The sequence below is a fragment of the Bipolaris oryzae genome, assembly GCF_000523455.1.
Source record: "Bipolaris oryzae ATCC 44560 unplaced genomic scaffold scaffold_223, whole genome shotgun sequence".
NCBI lineage: Eukaryota > Fungi > Ascomycota > Dothideomycetes > Pleosporales > Pleosporaceae > Bipolaris > Bipolaris oryzae.
The window spans coordinates 16,949-36,864 of record NW_006911499.1 but is presented as its reverse complement, the minus strand read 5'-3'; the positions used below and the strand labels follow the sequence as shown (position 1 = coordinate 36,864).

Sequence of the window (19,916 nt, the reverse complement as noted above, 5' to 3'; positions counted from 1 at the left end):
TGCTATGGCAGACGCAGAGTATCCAATCCATTGTCCATGTCGCGCACTCTTGTTGCGCGTCAAAAACACAGGGTCTCGCGTCGCCCCACCATCCGCCTCGCAACCAAGGGTACACGCGCGCCTAGACTCCCAAGTGTCGACCCAGATTCCTCCTCCTCTCTCCGCCACCTAGCATGTTTCCTGCATGTGTATATCAAGACTCAACCCGAACTTCGATACCGAAACGTGTGTTGTTTGCGCAAAAGGTGACTGGAAGCGAAAAGTCAGCAGGCGTGGCCAAAGGCGGTGTGAATTGGGGGCGAACAGGCGCGAAAAACTTACCCAAAGACAAAGAAGAGAGTTTTGTGCACAGCTAACCCTTAATCCTTCATCTGGTCGTCAGGGTCAACAAAGTCCTCGTCGTCATCCTCGTCGTCATCACCCTCGAGCTCCTGGTTAGCCTTGCTGAAGTCGATGTTCTTGCCACGCGTGCGGCTGCTTATGATGTTGGATGTCTCAATCTCCTCCATGTTATCCTCATCGGGCTCCTCGGCTGTTCATGTGTCAGTTCCTGAATTGGCTCGATTGTATTTGCGTGTGGATAGCTTACGTTCACCGACCTGTATGCGATTGTGTTAGCTGTTGGCTCGGAAAATAGGCTACAATAGGTCAAAACAACGCACCTGATCCTCGGCACCAGACTCATCGCTGGAGTCATCATCCATGGACTCTTCCATCGCGTCGCCCTCCTGAGCCTTGCCCTTGCCCTTCACATCGGTAGTGGGGTCCTGGACACCCTCCATCTGCTGGTTGTCTGGCTGAGCGGACATGTTGAAGTCTTCAAGGATTCGTGTTCAATTCCCAAGAGTCGCAATGAGTAGGTTCGACAATCCCAAAAGCGATTGAGGCGTTGGCAGTGAGTTGTTCGTAGCAGCGGTGTAGAGCAACAATTCCAGGTGAAGCGTCCTCCATCTATTCCTTGCGTTGCGGTCTAGCCCAGAACTAACCCAAAACGGGCTGGTCTCCTGGACAACGCCTGTCGTTTGCAGCAAATAGCAAACATTAGCGCGTCGAACGTTGGCCAGCAATATTGCTTTGCAACAGCCCTTCAGCCACGCCTCACTGCACCACACGACGCCAATCCACAAACGCACAAGGATCGGCCTGGATAGGCTCACAATGCCAGACATTCATCACACCCTTGTATTCAATGCACTGGAATAAGTAGAGAAAAAAGTTTTATCGCGAGGAAATGTTGCAATAACCACTTTTCAAAGGTATCGTAAGTTCATCCCACTAAAGCTCAACTGCGTTGTCGTGTCATTTCACATGAGCACCATCGCCACGTGCCATTTCGGCAGTCCCATCCGTCATCTTCCTAGTGGTGGAACAGCCTAATGTGCTGCTCAACAAAGGTGATACCCAACTTCTCACTTGTCTCAAAAACGGCGCCGTCGTTCTGGCTACCTGTGGGCGCAGCAATGTACTTGGCTCCACTCCTGTGCGCTCTGAAGACGTTGTCGATAAAGGGGAAGAAGGCATCGGAGCTGACTGCTACGTCCTCCATCTTCGACAACCATTCCTTGCGTTCTTCGGCCGTGAAAGGCTGGGGCACATGGCCCTCCTCAAAGTGCGCCTCAAAGTCCTCGCGCTCAATACCTGACTCGGGGACGAGACCTGAGCAGAGGAGATCAATGGCATTGGACTTGGAAGGGCGCTTGGTGCCCTTCTTGAAGTTGAGGTTGAGCGTCTTTGAGTGGAAACGCATCCACCAGTTATCGGCTTTGTCACCAGCAAGACGTGTGCAGTGGATACGTGCTGTTATGTGTCAGCGACTGCTGTAGTTTTGAAGTTGAACAAGACTTACACTGTTGACCAGCTCCAAGACCGATGAGCTGACCATTGAGCGCATAGCATACACTGTTTGACTGAGTGTACTTGAGAGCAATAGTAGCGACGGTAAGATCGCGCTGAGCTGACTCTGGCAGAGGAGGGGAGTTCTTAGGCACAATGACTGTGTTGAATGTGTCAGAAGGAAGGATCTTGGCATCGTTGCGGTGCTGCTTGAGCGTGATGCCGAAGACGGTCCTAGATTCTTCTAGGCCTGGAACGTATTCGGGGTCCATCTGAAGAACCAGGTACTTTCCACCCTTCTTCTTCTTGAGGATCTCCAGGGCCTCGGCGCTGTAGCCAGGAGCAATGACACCGTCGGAAACTTCACGGCTAATGATCTTGGCTGTTGGGACCTGTGTTCCGTTAGTCGTTGAGTCAAAGCAATCATTCGACAACTACTTACGTCAACCTCGGCCGATAGAGCAATCATGTCACCAAAACTCGACATCCTGTCGGCACCACGGGCTCTTGCATATGCCTGCGCCAGTCCCGAAGTCTCGATGCCCTCAATGTCATCAACCATGTATACCTTGCGCTCTACCTCGCTAAGTGGGACTCCGATGGCTGCACCGGCAGGCGAGACGTGCTTGAAGCTGGCGGCGGCTGGGTAGTTCAGTGCCTTGGTCAGCTCCTGCACGAGCGGCCATGCATTGAGCGCATCGAGCAAGTTGATGTATCCTGGAGAACCGCAGAGCACCTTGAATGGCAGCGGCTTCTCTGCCATGGAGACAGTTGCGGGTTTTTGGTGAGGGTTGGCACCGTATCGAAGGGTTTGGTACTGGACGCCGTCGCCCGCGTACTTCTTCCTGAAGAACTCGGAAATAGCGGTATCGTATGAGGAAGTCTGCTCAAAGGCCTTCAGCGCATAACGCTGCCTGCTGTTCTCTGAGACCTCGCCATTCTTCTTAAGTTCGGTGAGGAGGTCGTGGTAGTCGTTGGGGTCACTGATGATAGTGACGCGGGCGTGGTTCTTTGCGGCAGCCCTCAGCAGAGTCACACCTCCAATATCGATTTCCTCAACTGCCTCTGGGATTGTGACGTTGATACGAGCGACCGTCTCAGAAAAGGGGTACAGGTTGCAGACGACAAAGTCAATCTTGTCGATGCTGTTTGCAGAGAGGTCAGAATCATCCGAGTCGAGGTCGCGTGCGAGAATGCCGCCGTGAACAGCAGGGTGCAGCGTCTTGACGCGACCACCGAGCATTTCAGGCGCCTTGGTAATGGCGGAGACATCTTCAACCGGGAAGTTGGCCTGGCGGATCATCTTGGCTGTACCGCCAGACGCAAGTAGGCGGACACCGCATTCGTGCAGTCCCTTGGCCAGGTCAAGGAGACCGGTCTTGTCGTACACGGACAGAATGGCTGCGGCATCCCATTAATGGTTATGATTTTTTTTGAATTTGATTATCAGTCTTGCTCACCTGTCTTTTGGCCGCCCATATTGACTGATTTTATGAGAATCTACGAATCAATTGAAAGGTTACAGACTGCTCACAGTCAGATCTGGGGTACAAAGCAGTGGCGCAAGAGACTGTGGAGATTTTTTTGGCGTCGCGGGGCTCAAGACTGACCTCATTTTGCTGCCCCTCCATAGCGCCGGTCCGATTGGCCAAAGCTCCTCCGCTCTACAAACTACTACATGCCCAACACGGCTGGGTTACCCCAGCACGCGTCTTTTATCGCTGCTATAATGTTGTAGCCGGTGTCGCAAGATGGAGTCAGCAATGCTCCAAGAGCTTTTGTCGCGATTTCCAGTGCTTTCACTCAAGGTGAAGCCATGCAGCCAATCACCAGAATTGGCAAAGGACTGCTCATGTCTCGGCTCTCCTTTCTCACTTTATCGATAACGCGCGTTAGGTCTTGTTCCATATACCTCGGATACTACATCTGATTTCTATCGTGATCTCACATTCTTTTCTCTTCTATACAGGAGTCTCTGAGATAACACTAGAAGTAGTTACTTGTTACAACGGGGTGCCGGCCACTCCATCGTACAGCTGACTTTACAACGCGGCTTACATAGCCAACACAGCACAACTCCGACAGCATCATGGTAGACGCTCTGAATACCGAGGACCTCGTCAGTCACCTCCAATCTGTACTGCTTGAGCTCAACGCCAACCCCTATCCAGACGTCGCGTGTCCACCAGATTTGCCGAAACGGGCTTCGGTAGCTCTGATCCTACGCATACAACCCAGTTACGCACATTGGCCCAACAGCTCCGATAATCCTCTACCGAAGCGACGCAGACGCTCCTCGGTCGCAAAGCCAGCAGACGAGTTCGACTTTGAGTCCTCTTTGAGCGCCTTCTTCAACCAGGATTGGGTTAAGCATGGTGACCCCGAACTACTATTCATAAAGCGGGCTACAAGGATTGGTGACAAGTGGAATGGACATGTCGCACTACCTGGTGGAAAGCGAGATCCCGAAGATAGCGACGATCAAGTCACAGCTGCTCGTGAAGCACTTGAGGAAGTCGGTATTGATCTGAGCCCCGACAATGCCATAGCCGTGGGCAACCTACCTCAACGCATCGTTACGACGAGCTGGGGTAAAGTACCGTACGTTGAATCCCTGCAGACTCAGGCTCAGCCTCGCCTTACGACGGCAGATGGCAAATACATATTGTGAGTATCAAAGCTAATTCCGGTCCATAGGCTTATGGTTCTATGTCCCTACATCTACCTTCTGACCTCGCCCTTCTACCCGCCACAACGTCTGCAGCCTACCGAAGTAGCATCCTCCCACTGGGTTCCCATCCGCGCACTCCTTTCGCCTGCACTACGCACACACGAATACGCCGATGTCTCAGCACGTCTAGCAAAGTCGGAACTGGGTATCAAGCGTTGGTTTCTGCAGGCCATGCTAAGCAGAATGATGTTTGCAGCTATACAACTGGTCCCCGCGAACTCGACACATTGCGCGACCATCCCAGACTTTATACCCATCGATGAAGAATCGCAGGGTATGCTGAGCCATGTAAGAGATGCCCTGGCAGGACCTGCCTCGCGATCTAAAGACCGCAAACCACCGCTGTTACTCTGGGGCTTGACACTCGGCGTTGTAAGCGACTTTCTCGAGCACATACCTCCTCATAATGCACTGGAGCTATGGACATATCCAACCTTTACCAGTTGGGATGTCAGAGCGATACTATGGGCAATGTCGCATCGCTTCCGGAAACAGAAAGCCGTGGAAATGAGCTTAGCCGTGTCGAGTATATCAAACACGAGCGTGGGTCCCACACAAGATCTTCCCGGAATAGGTAGCGAAGCTGTAGGTTCGTTGGAAGAACAAGTAAAGCCAGGGGAAGTGGGTATAGCGGGGTTGGGCGTGGGAAGGACGTGGGGACAGAGCGGCAGAAGCAAGATTATGGCCAGAGGTGCTGCTGTCAATTCTATGCTGGAGGGATACTATCCCATTATCAGACAGGCTGTCACAGCAGCGCTTGTTGTCAGGATAGGCATTGTTGGTTTAACAACTTTCTTCACTTTGAAGAAAATTGGACCTGCGCCGTTAGAATTCGTCAAGTCGCTGGTTTCTTAACTAGGCCTTTGTAGACACCCATGTTCAAGACAACGACGCCTTGATCGCGAATCTCAAAGTTACCTCGTTACTTTGTCAAGTGTCTATCCCAGATCCCTCGTGGATTGGATATCTGGAACCGTATTTCCTCACTATGCTGAACAGCAGGGGAATTAAGATATTGCGATATGATGTCCTAGAACTACGCATCCGTACTAAAAAAATAAATAAAGACGCCTCCAGTATTAGGGTTCAAGCTAAGAAGTATTATTGGTATGCAGGATACCTTTTGTGGGTACAAAAAGATTTTGACTTTTGCTACAACGCTACTGATGATTAATGATTTTGCCGGCAAGCCCACACACCCGATTGAATAAAATATGACGGATACGGAGCAAGCGCGTATTCAGAATAGTTCATTTCTACCCGTGATGGATTGTAAATATTGTTGGCAACCATTTCAATCTTTTGATGGAGCTGCCAAGATTCGGTAGGTGACGTCACCCGCCCTCCATCACCAGACTCGGTAGAACAACAGGCAGCAAACATTACTCGACCCCTCAGATCTCCTTGTGAGCCATCCCTCGCTATGGCCTGGTAACAATTCAATTGCAAAGATGTTACCTCGCCCAGGCTTGCGTCATGCTGGCTGTCGTCCATTGCATGGACCAATAAGGTAGATTGAAGAAATTTGATCCTAGCAGGCGATCATTATGAAAGTGCTAATGAACCATCAGGACAGTGTCCCCACGGATCGCAGCAACATGGGGGTCATCAAGGATAGGCTTACACAGGCCGTCTTCTAGTTCATCCCAACACCTCACTGGCCTACAGGCTGGTGAGGACAACACTGGCCACATCAGTGCTGGCCCTAACGAGGGCATCCTCTTCTTTAACAATGTCTTTCCTATCCAGATACGCAAAATACTGGGGCTTCCTATGCCGCGCATCTTAAATCGGCTGATTAGTCCCACCGCATCCGGTACAGACCCAAAAACCGTCATTGAAAGAGCAAAAGCCAAGCGGAATCTGCAAATTACCGGTACTGAAGTGCTCCCTCGTATGCGGGAAGGTGGGGCGTTTGTCAAGTTCACTCATGATGGAAGTGCGTCAACCTCCGAGATCGAAAAGACCTTGCAACAGTACTTGGAAGACGAGCCTGTGAAGCCATGGTGGAGCCCGTGGAATCAAATGCATGCAAAAGCAGTCAAGGGAAGACCTTGGGTGGAAGACCTGATGCGTCTACCTGCCACTCGTTTACGCGTTGAGTTTGTGTCTGGTGAGCCTGGAGCGCCTGCTACTGAAGCAGCTGAGCTGAGCCAAGAGCAACTCTTCCAATTCTTCAGGCCCTACGGAAAGCTGAGTGACATTGTCATGCAACCTCCAGACTCCAAAGTTCTTCCAAAGTTTGCCTATTTGGACTATGCTAGTATAGGGAAAGCCATTATGGCAAGAAACTGCATGCATGGATATCTCGTGTCGGAAGCCGAGGGGGGTGGAAAGAAAGGCACAATCTTGAGGCTCAAGTATGAGCAAAAGATCAAGCCCCGCTATATCAGAGACTGGATCTTCAACCATCCGCGTATCGTCATACCTATTGTGGCTGCACTCATTGCAGGTTTTGTTGCTGTCGTTTTTGATCCGTAAGTGTTATTGCTATTCCGTCCTGCTCCAATCTAACAAGAAATTTACAGCATTCGGACATTCTTTGTCAAGGCTCACATCACACGAAATTTCCACATACAAGATAACAAGTTGTATCAATGGATCAAAGGTTACGCTACAGACATCATCAACGGAGGAAAGAAACGCAACGATGACGATGGTATGGATGCTATCTGGGACGACCGAAAGGACAACATTGAGCAGATTCAGACCTGGCTGATGGAGACTGCTGATACCTTCATTATCGTGCGAGGTCCCCGTGGCTCTGGCAAGCGTGAGCTAGTGGTGGATCAGGCACTACATGATAAAAAGGTGAAACTCGTCATTGATTGCAAACCTATTCAAGAAGCCCGAGGAGAAAGCGCTACCATCAACACTGCTGCTTTGTCCGTTGGCTACAGGCCCGTGTTTAGCTGGATGAACAGCATCAGTGGTATGATTGATATGGCTGCACAAGGTGCCACAGGCGTCAAGACCGGCTTTTCCGAAACCCTCGATTCTCAGCTCAGCAAGATTTGGAACACTACGACTTTGGCTCTTAGGCAGATCGCTTTGGATACCCGTCACAAGAACGACAAGGACGCGCACCTGCCAGACGATGAATGGCTTGAGGCACATCCAGAACGCCGTCCTGTGGTGGTGATTGACAACTTTCTGCACAAGAGCCAAGAAGGCGGTATTGTCTACGACAAGATTGCAGAATGGGCAGCCCAACTCACGACAACAAATACTGCTCATGTGATTTTCCTGACAAACGATGTTGCGTACAACAAGTCATTGTCCAAAGCTTTGCCCGATCGAATGTTCCGTCAAATCTCGCTTTCGGACTGCAGTCCAGAAGTAGCGAAGCGCTTTGTAATAACCCACCTTGATGCAGATGTCGACGATGACCCCATGCCCAAGGACGGATCACCCAAGAAACTTCCTTCAGAGCATCGCAATGATCTTGGAGAGCTCGACACCTGCATCGGCTTGTTGGGTGGGCGGCTTACTGATCTAGAGTTCCTGTCACGGCGCATCAAGACTGGCGAGACACCCACTAAAGCAGTGCATGAGATCATTGACCAGTCGGCGTCTGAAATCCTCAAGATGTACATCTTTGGCGCAGAAGATGAGAATGGAAGCCGACACTGGAACGCTGAGCAGGCCTGGTTTCTGATCAAGGAGCTCGCACAAAAGGGGTCTCTACGCTACAACGAGATTCTTGTCGACGACATGCTCAAGACTGGTGGCGAATCTGTTCTTCGGGCTCTCGAACAAGCAGAACTCATCACGATTGATTCTGGCGCAAATGGCAGGCCTTCCATTATCGGACCTGGCAAACCTGTGTATCTTCCGGCATTTAAGCGCTTGACCGAAGACAAGGTGCTCAAGAGCCGCCTAGACTTGGCTATTTTGACCCATCTGACCAAGATCGAGAGTGCGACGATTGACAAGTGCGAAAATGAGTTGCTGCTGCTGAGCCAGCTGAGAAATCAGCCAGCACAAACCGCAGGGAGGGTGACTTACTTGTTGGCGAAGCTGATGACTAGCCAGAGCAAGGTGGAGAAATATGAGGTGGAGATGAAGGGGCTGAAGAAGATACTTGGCAGCGAATACTAGTGGTGTTGTGCGCACTGAGAAGCATGTGCAAACGTATATAGTGATATCGCTCTTTTCTCTTCAGATTTACAGCGATACTACAACCTGTGCTGTTTGTGTGCTATTGGGTGACCCCGCATGTTCACCGTCCGCTGATGCGGCGGGCTTTCAGGTGCAGCATAGGGCGAGCGGATACCGCGCATGGTGCAGTGGGCTATTATGATGAAAGCATGTGCATTTTCCTGCTGAAACCGTGCCGAGCTCTGTCGGCCTAGGTACATGGTCACGTTTCCCAACTGACATCACCCGGCCAAGGGCTAAGAATGTGACGGCACCGAGGATCGGGCAGAAGGGAGCATTTTCCCGTACAGAAGCTTGGACCTGCCAACAACCGAGCGACGAGCGACCTTGAACTCCACCTCACCCATACTTGCGACTGTCCATTGCCATTGCGCGACTAGCCGTGCTTTATTCTCTCCGGATCGCGTGTCTTCCTCGCCCTCCTCGTCCCCTCCTTTTCCCTTCATTCCATCACGACAATTTTCTTCACAACCCGGCGCAATGGCACCCTTGACAGATACCGTGGTCGATGACCTTAAGAGCACCGTCAACCGCCTCGAGAAGCGCATCGCTGAGCTGGAGAACAAGTTGTCTGGCCATGGCGGTCAATCGTCATCGCAAGAAAGCATAAGGATGATCCTCATGGGACCACCAGGTGCTGGTAAGATGACGTGCCGAGGATAGTCAAAATGTGGCATGTGGCTTACACAGAGCATAGGCAAGGGCACACAAGCACCGCGAATTAAGGAGAAGTTCTGCGCATGCCATCTTGTACGTTATGCATCATATACTGCATCATATGCTGCGTGGCACAAAGAAAGAATAAGACGCTGACAACATATAGGCTACTGGAGACATGCTGCGCGCGCAAGTCGCAGCGAAGACAGCCCTCGGCCGGGAAGCGAAGAAGATCATGGATGCCGGTGGCCTGGTTAGCGACGAGATCATGATCAACATGATCAAGACCGAACTTGAGAGCAACCAGGAGTGCGCCAAGGGGTAGGTTTTGCCCTGATGTTCAATCGAAGCATCCATTGCAAACGTATACTAAGGCCATTATGAACAGCTTCATTCTCGACGGTTTCCCACGAACAGTTACCCAAGCTGAGAAGCTCGACGGCATGCTTGCCGCAACCCAGAAGCCCCTTCAACATGCAGTTGAACTGCAAATCGACGACGGTCTGCTCGTCTCGCGTATCACCGGCCGCCTTGTTCACCCCGCGTCTGGCCGTTCCTACCACAAGATCTTCAACCCACCCAAGACGCCCATGACCGACGACATCACCGGTGAGCCGCTCATTCAGCGCTCCGATGACAACGCGGAAACTCTCAAGAAGCGTCTTGCAACCTATCACGCCCAGACTGCGCCAGTCGTCGCATACTACCAGAAGACGGGTATTTGGAAGCCCATCGACGCAAGCCAAGAGCCCGGGCAGGTATGGAAGAGCTTGCTCAAGGTTTTTGACAACAAGGCCTTGATTGGCGGACAATCAGGCAGCCTGCTCAACAAGATCGGCCTCAAGAACTAGATTTGAGCTTGCCTTTTAACCAAGGCTCCGGTGCTGGACTGGGGAGATATGGGTCAATGTGGCGTTACGAAGTATGCCTGCATCTGACCATTCAACACGCGCATTCTTGCAATGTCTCGTCATGTTTCGGTGCCACTTATATAAAAGCCTGCACTTTACGCTTTGGAACGAAGAATGCAGATATGTAACGGATGAATTCTTTGTACTTGTACAGATAAGTTGGAGGGGGGCTTGGGGTTTTATCACTTGTATTCCCTGTGTGTTTCCTAGACTGTGGGTTTTGCATCTAGATAGCAACCCTAGGTTGGAAATGCTAAAGACATTCATGATGATGAGATTGTGATTCTAGGCACCCATGCCTTGGGTCATCCTTTGTATTTGCTGCTATTTATGAGATCTCCTACTTACGCCACTCAAATAACCGAACACGTGCGACTACTCACAGCCATTGGATTGTCGCCAACGTGTTCCTAAACATCTTGGGGAACCAAATCGTGGCAGGACCGGCGTTAGTACTACCCAAGCCGTCCTAAGCTCCGAGGGAATCCCTCCCTCCAATCCTTCAAACCCGAAAACTGTCCACCACCCGCCGCGACAACTGTCCATGACATCCGATGCGCAAACGGCCGTTGCCTGATTCGACCCAAATTCCACATTGAACAGAACCATAATCCATGGTCTATATATAGCGCCCGCGAACATACCCACATCCACACACGTCGGTGGCTGCACGACCGCATACCCAAGGACCAGGGCATTGAAACACACCATCTAGCTATTGAGAAAAAAGGGGGAAGGGAAGCGCAACACAACCAACCCACACACGCCCCAACTGCGGCGCAGAACACACAATGTCGAACCGCTTCAGCCGCCAAGACGCCCGCGACGACCTCTTCTCCTCCTACAACCGCAGCGCTTCACCCTCAAAATCCAAAAACAAAGCCCGCGCCTCGCCCTACAGCGGCGGTGGCGGCTACGCCTACACTGCGCCTACATCGCCAAACGGTAGCCCGGGGTTCGGCGCATACCCCGGCAGCAGCGCAAGTAATGGGAATTTGTACCCTGGTGGTAGCAGCGGTGGATACGGTCTAGGTGGGAGTCGAGGGAACGACGACGCCATGTTCCGGAGTGCGACGCCGAATTCGCGAGGCCAGTATTCGGCGGCTGTGCTGGATGAGCTGGAGAGTCAGAACGATGAGCATGTTGGTGTGTTGACGAGTAAGGTTAGGATGTTGAAGGATGTATGTTTTCCCTCTTCCCTCTCTTCCCTCTCTTCCTCTTTTCCTGGTCGCGGAGGGAAAGGGGGGAGCGCTTATTTGAGGGAGCTTTTTTGGCTAATAAAGGATAGTTGACACATCTCATCGGCGACGAAATCCGCGATTCCACGTCTCTGGCGGAGAAGATGAACGATCAGTTTGAAAATTCGAGGTATAAGATCAAGGGAACTATGACGCGTATGCTGCGGATGGCGGAGAAAACGGGGGTGGGCTGGAAGGCTTGGGTTGGGTTTTTTGCGGCTGTTATACTGCTGTTTTGGTGGGTGTGGTTGGGTTGAGTGGGATCGTACATGGCGGGTGAGGTTTTATGATGTGCTTGTAGAAATGTTTTTGCAGGGCTTTTGTATGGATACGCATGGGAATGGGAGATGAGAGAGAGGTTATTAGAGGTGGTTTTGCATTGCATATTGCATGGCGTTTAGGATGGGATGTTGCGCATTAGGGTTAATCAAGACGTTGTGTTCTCGGTATACATATTGCTGAGATTTATACGGTACTTGTGATGGCTATCTTGCATCCTATCTCAACTGAGCGAACGACATGTGTATTCAGAGTACTTATCAGTTTGACCATCCTGCGCATCATGATAGATGTGTTGCGCTGAAATGGAGTGGAGAAGCAAAAAGGGACACAGCAAATGATTACATAAATTTGTATAAATTTTGTTCTTAACCAGACGAAACACAGGAACAGTGTTCTAATGATTCAAACGTATTTGTCGTTTTACAAGAAAGGATGAAGTCGTATTTTTACAGGTGACAAAATACACGAAAAAGCAGAGTTTTGATCCTGTGTGTACTGGGATAGACTCTAAAATTATATCTGCCCCCTGTTTCTCTCGAGACTGGAAATTTGGTGCATGTGCTACATGCAGTCTTACTCCAAAGTATTGCATCATAACATTGTCACGTATCTGGGCAAATGATCTCCTTTAACTTGTGACACCATGTCGAGTCAATACCGGCTTGAGCAACCGCGGGTGCTGTCGACAATAGTTTAATTTGGGGGGATTTTATGGATTCTGCTGTAGGGTTACGTAGTGTAGGTTTATGGCAAAACGGGTTGAGTCCGTTTCTCTACTCATTGGTGACTTCTTGCAGGTGGGAAGTGAGAGGATTTTGTGCTGTGTTTCTGAGACTACGCGATTACGTCATAGAGGTAACCGAGTCATTATGGGAGTTCTATTGTCTGAAAGTTAGTTTCTAGTGTGAGATTGACGTCTTTCACAATACGGATGTCGGTAAGTGTGCTGATATTTTTGGGAGTAGTTTGGTAAGTTGGAGGACCGTCTTCGCATAAAAGAAATCAAGCATTTAGAAGAGTGTGACGGGTTTCATCCAGGCTTCCAATGATTTGGGATCACGGGGGTAGGGGTTCAAGTGTTTACAAAAGCAGGTATTTGGATTTGGATTTATTGACCTTTCTTCAAATGAAAAATGAACTTGTTCATATCTGCGGGTTCAACGTCTCCCAGCTGCGAGGAACAAAGGGAACTCAGGTCTCTAGTGAAATATCTTGGGATTCTTATTGAATTATGACTTGAAATGAACACGACAAGCCAGCTACTGGTATAGCATATCTCAAGCACGCTTTGGTCAAGCTCAGTAGTTGGACCCACGTAAGTCTTGGGGCGATGAGACCCTGTCCTCCCTTGCTTGTTGGCCCTCAAAATTGAGCCGAACAACGATCGGCCATGTCTTTTGGAAATCATCAGAGATTTACATTGTATTTCGAGGCTATGCACTTCGTGGCTGGTCCAAGCGAAGATTTATGCAAAGAACAAGGCGAGACGAACGCTTCATTGGCTCAAGAGATCGATATATGAAACAACAAAAGACTTTATATCCATGAATCATACTGTTCCGGATATAACCCCATAATGGATGATGTGGCAGAAGGAAAAAGCCTCCCTGCCCGGACCGAGAATGGGTGGCTTAGGTATTCACTAGCACGTGCTCGCTTCGTAGCGGGGTAGTAGTAGTAGGAGAAACTACCGCTTCTTGGGTAGCCCCACATCCAAAATATACGACAACCACACCACCATGCAGAGTACTTCTTGTTTGGGACCACAACGGTCCTTTTTTGGAACATTGTCGCATCCCTGCGGGTCGCAATGACCATACCCGTTTTGCTGTACTGGATACACGACATTCCCAGATCTCTCTCAACAGACGTCATGAAGAGGGGACGCTTCATGAGAGCCCTGGTATCGACATGGTTGCAGCGGAAGCTCGCATCTGTCAAGTAAGCTGATTCGGTGACCACAGTTATGCTTAAAGTTGGAAGTGAGGGGGCTTAGTTACCATGCGCCTAGGAAAGTCCTTGTCGCATTTGTGATCGACAAGCCGAGTGACTTGGTCATAACAACATCTCCAACGAAGATCGCACACACTGTCATTCCCTTGCAAGTCTACCAGTGGTTAGTTTGTAAACCTTACTGAAGTCGGTCGAATTTGTGAATCTTCGGATATCTTACCATCCCTCGAGTATGTACCATACAATTGCCAACACCGGATATACACCTGGCCAAGACTTGGGCGCTCAGCACAACATCCAAACTCTACCCGTAAAGGCATCGCCAATCATAAAGTAAGAATTTAGGTACTTTACTCTCCACATGTACGCCAAGTTCTAAACCCTGCGCCACGCGTCGCGTCAGATATGCCCAATGAAAAAAGCCCAAGTGATCTCACTCGCCAAGAACTTTACCAAAACCCAACGATCGTCACAGTCGTAGGAGTCTCGCCACATCGCCAAGATACACCCAAGAGTTTTTGCATGGCTGAGCAAGTATGAGGGCACAACCCGTAGTGATGGTAAGTATGAAGACGTTTTGGTCACGGTGCCCTCGGATGACTGCGCAACAGACGTGGCTGACGTCTGACCTTATTGCTCTCTGCCAAAAAAACAGGGCATGATGAAGACGATCGTATACATATAAGTATACCGTACCCAAAGTGCGAAAACACCAGAACAACAGCATCTCCACACCCGTCTCAATCTTCTCTCTTACAACTCCGGCCTTGAGCATCTACTGCCTACCAGCATGATTTTCTCACGCATCATCTCGCTCGTCCTGCGAGTTTCACAGTTCGTATTTGCAGCCATCGTTCTTGGCCTGACAGCCTACTTTGTCTACAAGATTGAAAACCCAGATCGTGGACCGCGTGGTCGCCGCGACCGTCGTGACCGCTGGGATGACGATGACCGATGGGACAGCGCCCGTTGGCGTGACCGTTGGGATCCTGCCCGCTGGAGGGACGATGATGACCGGGACCCTCTTGGTCGATTGATCTTTGCCCTTGTGTGGTCGTCTCTTTCCATCATCTTTGCTGTTATTTGGGCGATTCCCACGACGTTTGCTATGAAGGGATTTATTTCCGATTTCAGTAAGTCCATCTTGCCTCTCTCGTTGCATCTTGATGGTATGCTAACAGCGATGTTTTTAGTCTTCACAGCAGGTTGGGCTGCCGTCTTCGGCCTCCTCGTCGACTGGTTCAACGACGCCAACTGTGGTAGCCCATGGGCGTGGGGCGGTCTGTCACTCAGACGCGGCGACACCTGCGGCCAATGGCGTGCTGCCCAGGCTTTTTCTTTCTTGTCATTGATCACCTGGTTTGCAACTGGCATTCTCGGCATTATTATGTTGCTCCGCCTGAGACGCCGCGCGGCAGCAGCGTAAGTTTTTTGTTTACAGTCTGACAACACAAATCGCAAATATACTAACGTTACCCTAGCAAGAACTCCCGCGTTTAATCGGTCCATTGGTCTGCCATTGGTAGTCTATGGTGGCATCTACGTAGAACACCAGTACGGTGTAGATGTTTGCCAAGGGGCCGAATGAAGATGGAGGATAGCGCACCATCCTTGTTCAAAACTCTGTCGTTCAATCTGACTGCAGAGTATGACTCTCTATGTACGTGTCGATATGAAAACGGCACTCCCCATCCACTGTTCAGCGAGGCGTTTTATTAGGCTTCCTGTTGAGTTTGTTACGAGTAATCGCTGTAGCCGTCCTATGAGTATGAGTATATGACATGTGTCACCGAAATGATATCTTGTTCTTAGAATCTTGAATGATTGTTGTGAGGAAGCGCATCCAGTCTATATCATGTTTGTGTTGTGATCTTTGTCAAATCACTGGATTAACGATTAGTGAAGCTTATGCTTGACACCTGACATACCAATGCCTCGGAAAGATTGGTGAAATATAGAATGCTCTTGCAGCAGTATCGTGACAACGTATATACCAGATTTGTTTTGGTGATCGTTTCTTTTTGTCTGTTCCGTTGGCGCAGCTGGTGGTGACATGTATCATGAAAACAGACGAAATCCGCAACAAGATCTTGGAATTCTCGAATTACTCTATGTCGCATATTTGCAGCATATATCCCCATACGCAGCCAATATATCGTGGCACAAATGGACTTTTGAGGTACTGACTCAGTGTACTTGCACTTAGCGGCCTCGATCAGCATAGTAAGCAGCTTACACATCAGTCAAACCACAACTTTGCCTAGCCACATAATAGTCGCATAAGCAAAAAGTACTTGATTGCTTATTCAGGTATTATGAGAAGCCTTTCTTAGTTAGATAGCGGAGATAGCGTTGTTTATCCCATTGACTGCATCTCCGACAATGGCTCTCTCCAATATATGGAGCACATGAAAACGAGCAAAGCTTCACTTTTCCCATCAAACCTGCAACTGGAATGAAATCGAGCAACATGGCCGACGTTGAAGCTTCTCCCGTGCATACTGGGATGCGTCAGAGGAAAAAGCCAAAAAAGAATCTAGCTATAGCTTCAAGACCGTTTGCTGGGAGAATTGGCGGCAACCAAGAGTTTACCGTACCAGCAGATGACGCCTCTACCAACCTACTTCCAGACGCAGCAGCAGTATTTTCATGGCGCCAGTCGTTTTCTTCCCGCGCATTTGCGGACATAGAGCTATGGAAAGAATCATTCATCGAAGGTGTAGGAACATGTCTGCAAACCTACCTCTCCGGTCTCGCTTCCGTTGGTCTTGGTTCTCTCGTTACAGCGACGGCGTTGGGACCTGTTGCGCCAGCTGCGTTTGGGAGCATTGTGACTGGGACGCTGATCGCGCTCTTCATTTTTGGGGCTGGGCCGGTATCTGGAGCGCATTTCAACCCGACGATTTCCATGGCGACTTTTACAGCGGGGCTTTCCATCTTTCCTAGGACGCTGCTGTATATTGTGTTCCAGAGCGCTGGAGCTGTGGTGGCTGGCGCTCTGCTCCGGGCGAGCTTGGGGATGAGACCGCATGATATTCCGCCTATACCGGGATGCTACATTAACACTGATCTCGTCACGCCAGGCGAAGCGTGAGTTTGGAAGCCATGATTTTCTTTGCAATTGTTGACTGTGCAGATATGTTTTGGAGACCATGACATCGTTTGGATTGATATTCGTTGCATTTGGAGTGGGTCTTGATCCCAGGCAGAGAGAAGTCTTTGGGCCAGCTTTGTCGCCAATCCTGGTATGTACCTTTCTCGTTCATTTATGGTTTGTTGGTGCAGAGCTGAAAGTGCCAAAAGGTTGGTCTGACACAGACTGTGTGTACATTCGTCTCATCAATAGTACGGCCTGGATATAGTGGAGCTTGTAAGTTTGCTCTATCGAGATGTGAGATGAAGTTCATATCATCTAATAGTAATCAGCATGCAATCCAGCGCGGTGCCTTGGTCTTATGGTTGCAACGAGTAATTATTCTCGGTTCCCACTGCTATTGCCTCCAGCTAATAGTGTTTTAGATCGCTTTGATTATCATTACATTCATTGGGTAGGACCAATGACGACGGCGATAATGAATGGGGTATTGTATTGGGTGATTCCGATATACAAGTCTAAGGAGTAGACGAGGGAGTCTAGGACAGCAATGTAATAAAGGGCTTTTGCGCAACGCGGAATCGAAATTTTAGAGATGGTGGGAACTGAAGGAAAAGATACATAGTATCAATTGAAGCCAATAACCGTAAACTCTGAATATCTTGGCGGTGCCTGTGTGGGTCTGGTCGCATCGCTCCTTCCGCCGGCAGTGGTTGGCGCTAAAGTAGACTAGCGCCTCGCTTGCAACCCACGCTCCTGCTCTGAAAATCGGAAGTCGACATCACGAACTTTCAACGACTCCGACCAGACATCAAGCCGTCAAAATGTCCGCCAACTCGCTGAACAAGATCGCGCCCAACAGCCCTTCCAGGCAAAACCCCTCTGAGATCGAGACCAGCATCGCCAGCGCAAGTGACCCTGCTCAATTGTGCGCACCGACGGCAGCATTGCTAACATATGCGACAGGCGTTGACTGACCTCGAGAACAATGTCCCTGACCTGAAGGCTTCTCTGCGCCCTCTGCAGTTTGTCTCTGCTCGCGAGGTATGATAGACCCGAACCCGTCGACGATGCGCTCTCGAGCGTCGCCAGCACACGCACCTACACCCATACCCTACAATCTGAAGAGGCGGTGGGCACTGGGCAGCAACAATACGCTGACACCAGGATTCTTAGATCGAGGTTGGCCACGGACGCAAGGCTATTGTCATCTTCGTCCCAGTTCCCCTTCTCTCCAACTGGCACAAGGCCCAGCAGCGGTATGCTTTTCACGACAAACCCTACCAAGACTTGTATTGACAGTATTCAGCCTCACCCGTGAGCTCGAGAAGAAGTTCTCTGACCGCCACGTCCTGATCGTTGCTTCGCGCCGTATCCTTCCCCGCCCCAAGCGTTCCAACCGCTCCCGCACTTCTCAGACCCAGAAGCGTCCTCAGTCGCGAACTCTCACTGCTGTCCATGACGCCATCCTGACCGATCTTGTCTACCCTGTCGAGATTGTTGGCAAGCGTCTCCGTACCCGTGAGGACGGCAGCAAGATCCTTAAGGTTGTTCTCGACGAGAAGGAGCGCGGTGGTGTCGACTACAGGCTCGACACCTACAGCGAGGTCTACAAGCGCCTCACTGGCAAGGGTGTCAACTTCGAGTTCCCCCAGAGCCAGCAGACCGACTACTAAGTGTAGACGGGTTGTTGGGTGAGGTCTCGTTATATCTACATGGTTCAGGAGTACGGCAGGGCTTCGGATATGCATCATGTACCGGCATCAAAAAGGAATGTGAATGAGATGACATGAGCCTGTAATGGGCGCCTCTTCAAGATACCACTGCAATTGATTTTCTTTAGTGTGATGGCTGTGCTTTGGCAGTGACTGGTGTGTTTAAGACCGGTCAAGCTCCGGGTAATGTCTAAAGATTCCCATGCTAAACGGCAGCCTTCTATCACTCTCTAGGTACTCCTTGACACCCTTGGCCTGCGCCACGCTTTCGTAAAAGGAACCAAACAGCAACGGATAGTCCTTCTCTCTCACTTTGAGCTCATTGGGGTAGGCGAACTTGAGGCCGCTCAGGACGTGCCAGAGGGTGGTATCGGCATAGGTTAGTTTGCTGCCAACAAGAAACTTGCCCTCTCCTTGGGCCTCATTAGCTTTCAAGACGCGCTCGAAGAAAGAGAAGAACTTTGGAATGCGGTTCTCGCGAAAGTCTGTGGCCTTTTTGAGAGCCTCATCCTTTTGGTCTTCATAGTACTGGGCCACGGCCACGGGATGGTGGGTGTCGTGAGTTTCGTTGTTGAGATCCAGGGCGGTCAGGGTGTGGGACAAGGCGGTCATCTTGTCCACCTCATCTTCGCCAGCGAGACCTAGCCTGTCACCGAGATATGAGAGGATGGCTGGGGTCTGGTAGATGAGCAGAGGTGCGCCATCCTTGCCTTCGCCAGGCACCTTGAGCGCGGGTGGGGCGAAAACGGGTGGGTTGCCATCTGCGCCCGAGGTCAAGGAAGCGACGACTTTCGCACCCGCTGTTCCAAAACAATGTTAGCCTGGACTACAAAATGAGGTGTTGGAGAGTATGCGTACGTCCATCAGGCTCGTTGGCGGGGTCCTTGTAAGAGACACCTGCTGCCTCAAAGGCCAGTCGTATGAACTCGCCACGCCCAGGAATACCTGGCCAGTACAGTAGTTCGTAGGGCGGGTGAGTACGTGCTTTCTTGGCTGTCGCCATTGTGGATGTGTAGCGACGAAGGGCAATGGAGATGTAAAGATGATGTTTGGGGAGCTGTTGGAAGCTATGTATAGACGTCGAAAATAGACGCACAGCATTCAGTTGCTCATGCGATAAGCGTGCAACAGCTCAATCCCAGGCATACTTATATGTATTTCAGGCAGCGGCACATTGCCCCATGTACTATCATTGTATGCAAGTCTGGTGGCTCCTGGTGGCTCCTGGTGAGCTTCATGATAGGTAGTTGGCGTCATTGCGGGGAACATTGGTGGGTGAGGACGTGGGACGATACCGATGACTGGTATAAATGGGTAAGTTTTGTTAGTCGATTTTGTTTA

General features: G+C 50.4%; 10 protein-coding genes across 10 annotated transcripts; 7 read left to right on the top strand and 3 right to left on the bottom strand.

The window, feature by feature from the left end:
• Positions 1–359: 359 nt before the first annotated feature.
• On the bottom strand, positions 360–809 carry COCMIDRAFT_9417 (uncharacterized protein; the record flags this gene model as incomplete). Its single annotated transcript, XM_007694526.1, has 3 exons — positions 360–532; positions 590–599; positions 663–809. The coding sequence occupies 3 exons, from the start codon at positions 807–809 to the stop codon at positions 360–362; spliced, it is 330 nt and encodes a 109-aa protein (XP_007692716.1).
• Positions 810–1,357: 548 nt separating this feature from the next.
• Positions 1,358–3,312, bottom strand: COCMIDRAFT_30354 (uncharacterized protein; the record flags this gene model as incomplete). Its single annotated transcript, XM_007694530.1, has 4 exons — positions 1,358–1,797; positions 1,847–2,225; positions 2,276–3,234; positions 3,294–3,312. 4 exons carry the CDS (start codon positions 3,310–3,312, stop codon positions 1,358–1,360), a joined length of 1,797 nt encoding a protein of 598 aa, XP_007692720.1.
• A 610-nt stretch (positions 3,313–3,922) lies between these two features.
• COCMIDRAFT_107927 (uncharacterized protein) lies at positions 3,923–5,419 on the top strand (the record flags this gene model as incomplete). Its single annotated transcript, XM_007694538.1, has 2 exons — positions 3,923–4,434; positions 4,531–5,419. 2 exons carry the CDS (start codon positions 3,923–3,925, stop codon positions 5,417–5,419), a joined length of 1,401 nt encoding a protein of 466 aa, XP_007692728.1.
• A 596-nt stretch (positions 5,420–6,015) lies between these two features.
• COCMIDRAFT_107941 (uncharacterized protein) lies at positions 6,016–8,665 on the top strand (the record flags this gene model as incomplete). Its single annotated transcript, XM_007694537.1, has 3 exons — positions 6,016–6,074; positions 6,136–7,041; positions 7,093–8,665. The coding sequence occupies 3 exons, from the start codon at positions 6,016–6,018 to the stop codon at positions 8,663–8,665; spliced, it is 2,538 nt and encodes an 845-aa protein (XP_007692727.1).
• Positions 8,666–9,205: 540 nt separating this feature from the next.
• Positions 9,206–10,233, top strand: COCMIDRAFT_30351 (uncharacterized protein; the record flags this gene model as incomplete). The annotated part of the gene is made up of 4 exons (XM_007694529.1): positions 9,206–9,365; positions 9,423–9,475; positions 9,549–9,703; positions 9,771–10,233. The coding sequence occupies 4 exons, from the start codon at positions 9,206–9,208 to the stop codon at positions 10,231–10,233; spliced, it is 831 nt and encodes a 276-aa protein (XP_007692719.1).
• An 851-nt stretch (positions 10,234–11,084) lies between these two features.
• COCMIDRAFT_107935 (uncharacterized protein) lies at positions 11,085–11,788 on the top strand (the record flags this gene model as incomplete). The annotated part of the gene is made up of 2 exons (XM_007694536.1): positions 11,085–11,474; positions 11,582–11,788. The coding sequence occupies 2 exons, from the start codon at positions 11,085–11,087 to the stop codon at positions 11,786–11,788; spliced, it is 597 nt and encodes a 198-aa protein (XP_007692726.1).
• A 2,768-nt stretch (positions 11,789–14,556) lies between these two features.
• Positions 14,557–15,192, top strand: COCMIDRAFT_107956 (uncharacterized protein; the record flags this gene model as incomplete). Its single annotated transcript, XM_007694535.1, has 2 exons — positions 14,557–14,899; positions 14,960–15,192. The coding sequence occupies 2 exons, from the start codon at positions 14,557–14,559 to the stop codon at positions 15,190–15,192; spliced, it is 576 nt and encodes a 191-aa protein (XP_007692725.1).
• A 1,044-nt stretch (positions 15,193–16,236) lies between these two features.
• Positions 16,237–17,389, top strand: COCMIDRAFT_30348 (uncharacterized protein; the record flags this gene model as incomplete). The annotated part of the gene is made up of 4 exons (XM_007694528.1): positions 16,237–16,856; positions 16,903–17,011; positions 17,070–17,136; positions 17,286–17,389. The coding sequence occupies 4 exons, from the start codon at positions 16,237–16,239 to the stop codon at positions 17,387–17,389; spliced, it is 900 nt and encodes a 299-aa protein (XP_007692718.1).
• A 295-nt stretch (positions 17,390–17,684) lies between these two features.
• Positions 17,685–18,536, top strand: COCMIDRAFT_40961 (uncharacterized protein; the record flags this gene model as incomplete). The annotated part of the gene is made up of 4 exons (XM_007694534.1): positions 17,685–17,780; positions 17,827–17,904; positions 18,037–18,119; positions 18,170–18,536. 4 exons carry the CDS (start codon positions 17,685–17,687, stop codon positions 18,534–18,536), a joined length of 624 nt encoding a protein of 207 aa, XP_007692724.1.
• A 201-nt stretch (positions 18,537–18,737) lies between these two features.
• Positions 18,738–19,578, bottom strand: COCMIDRAFT_9410 (uncharacterized protein; the record flags this gene model as incomplete). Its single annotated transcript, XM_007694525.1, has 2 exons — positions 18,738–19,375; positions 19,434–19,578. The coding sequence occupies 2 exons, from the start codon at positions 19,576–19,578 to the stop codon at positions 18,738–18,740; spliced, it is 783 nt and encodes a 260-aa protein (XP_007692715.1).
• Between the last annotated feature and the right edge of the window lie 338 nt (positions 19,579–19,916).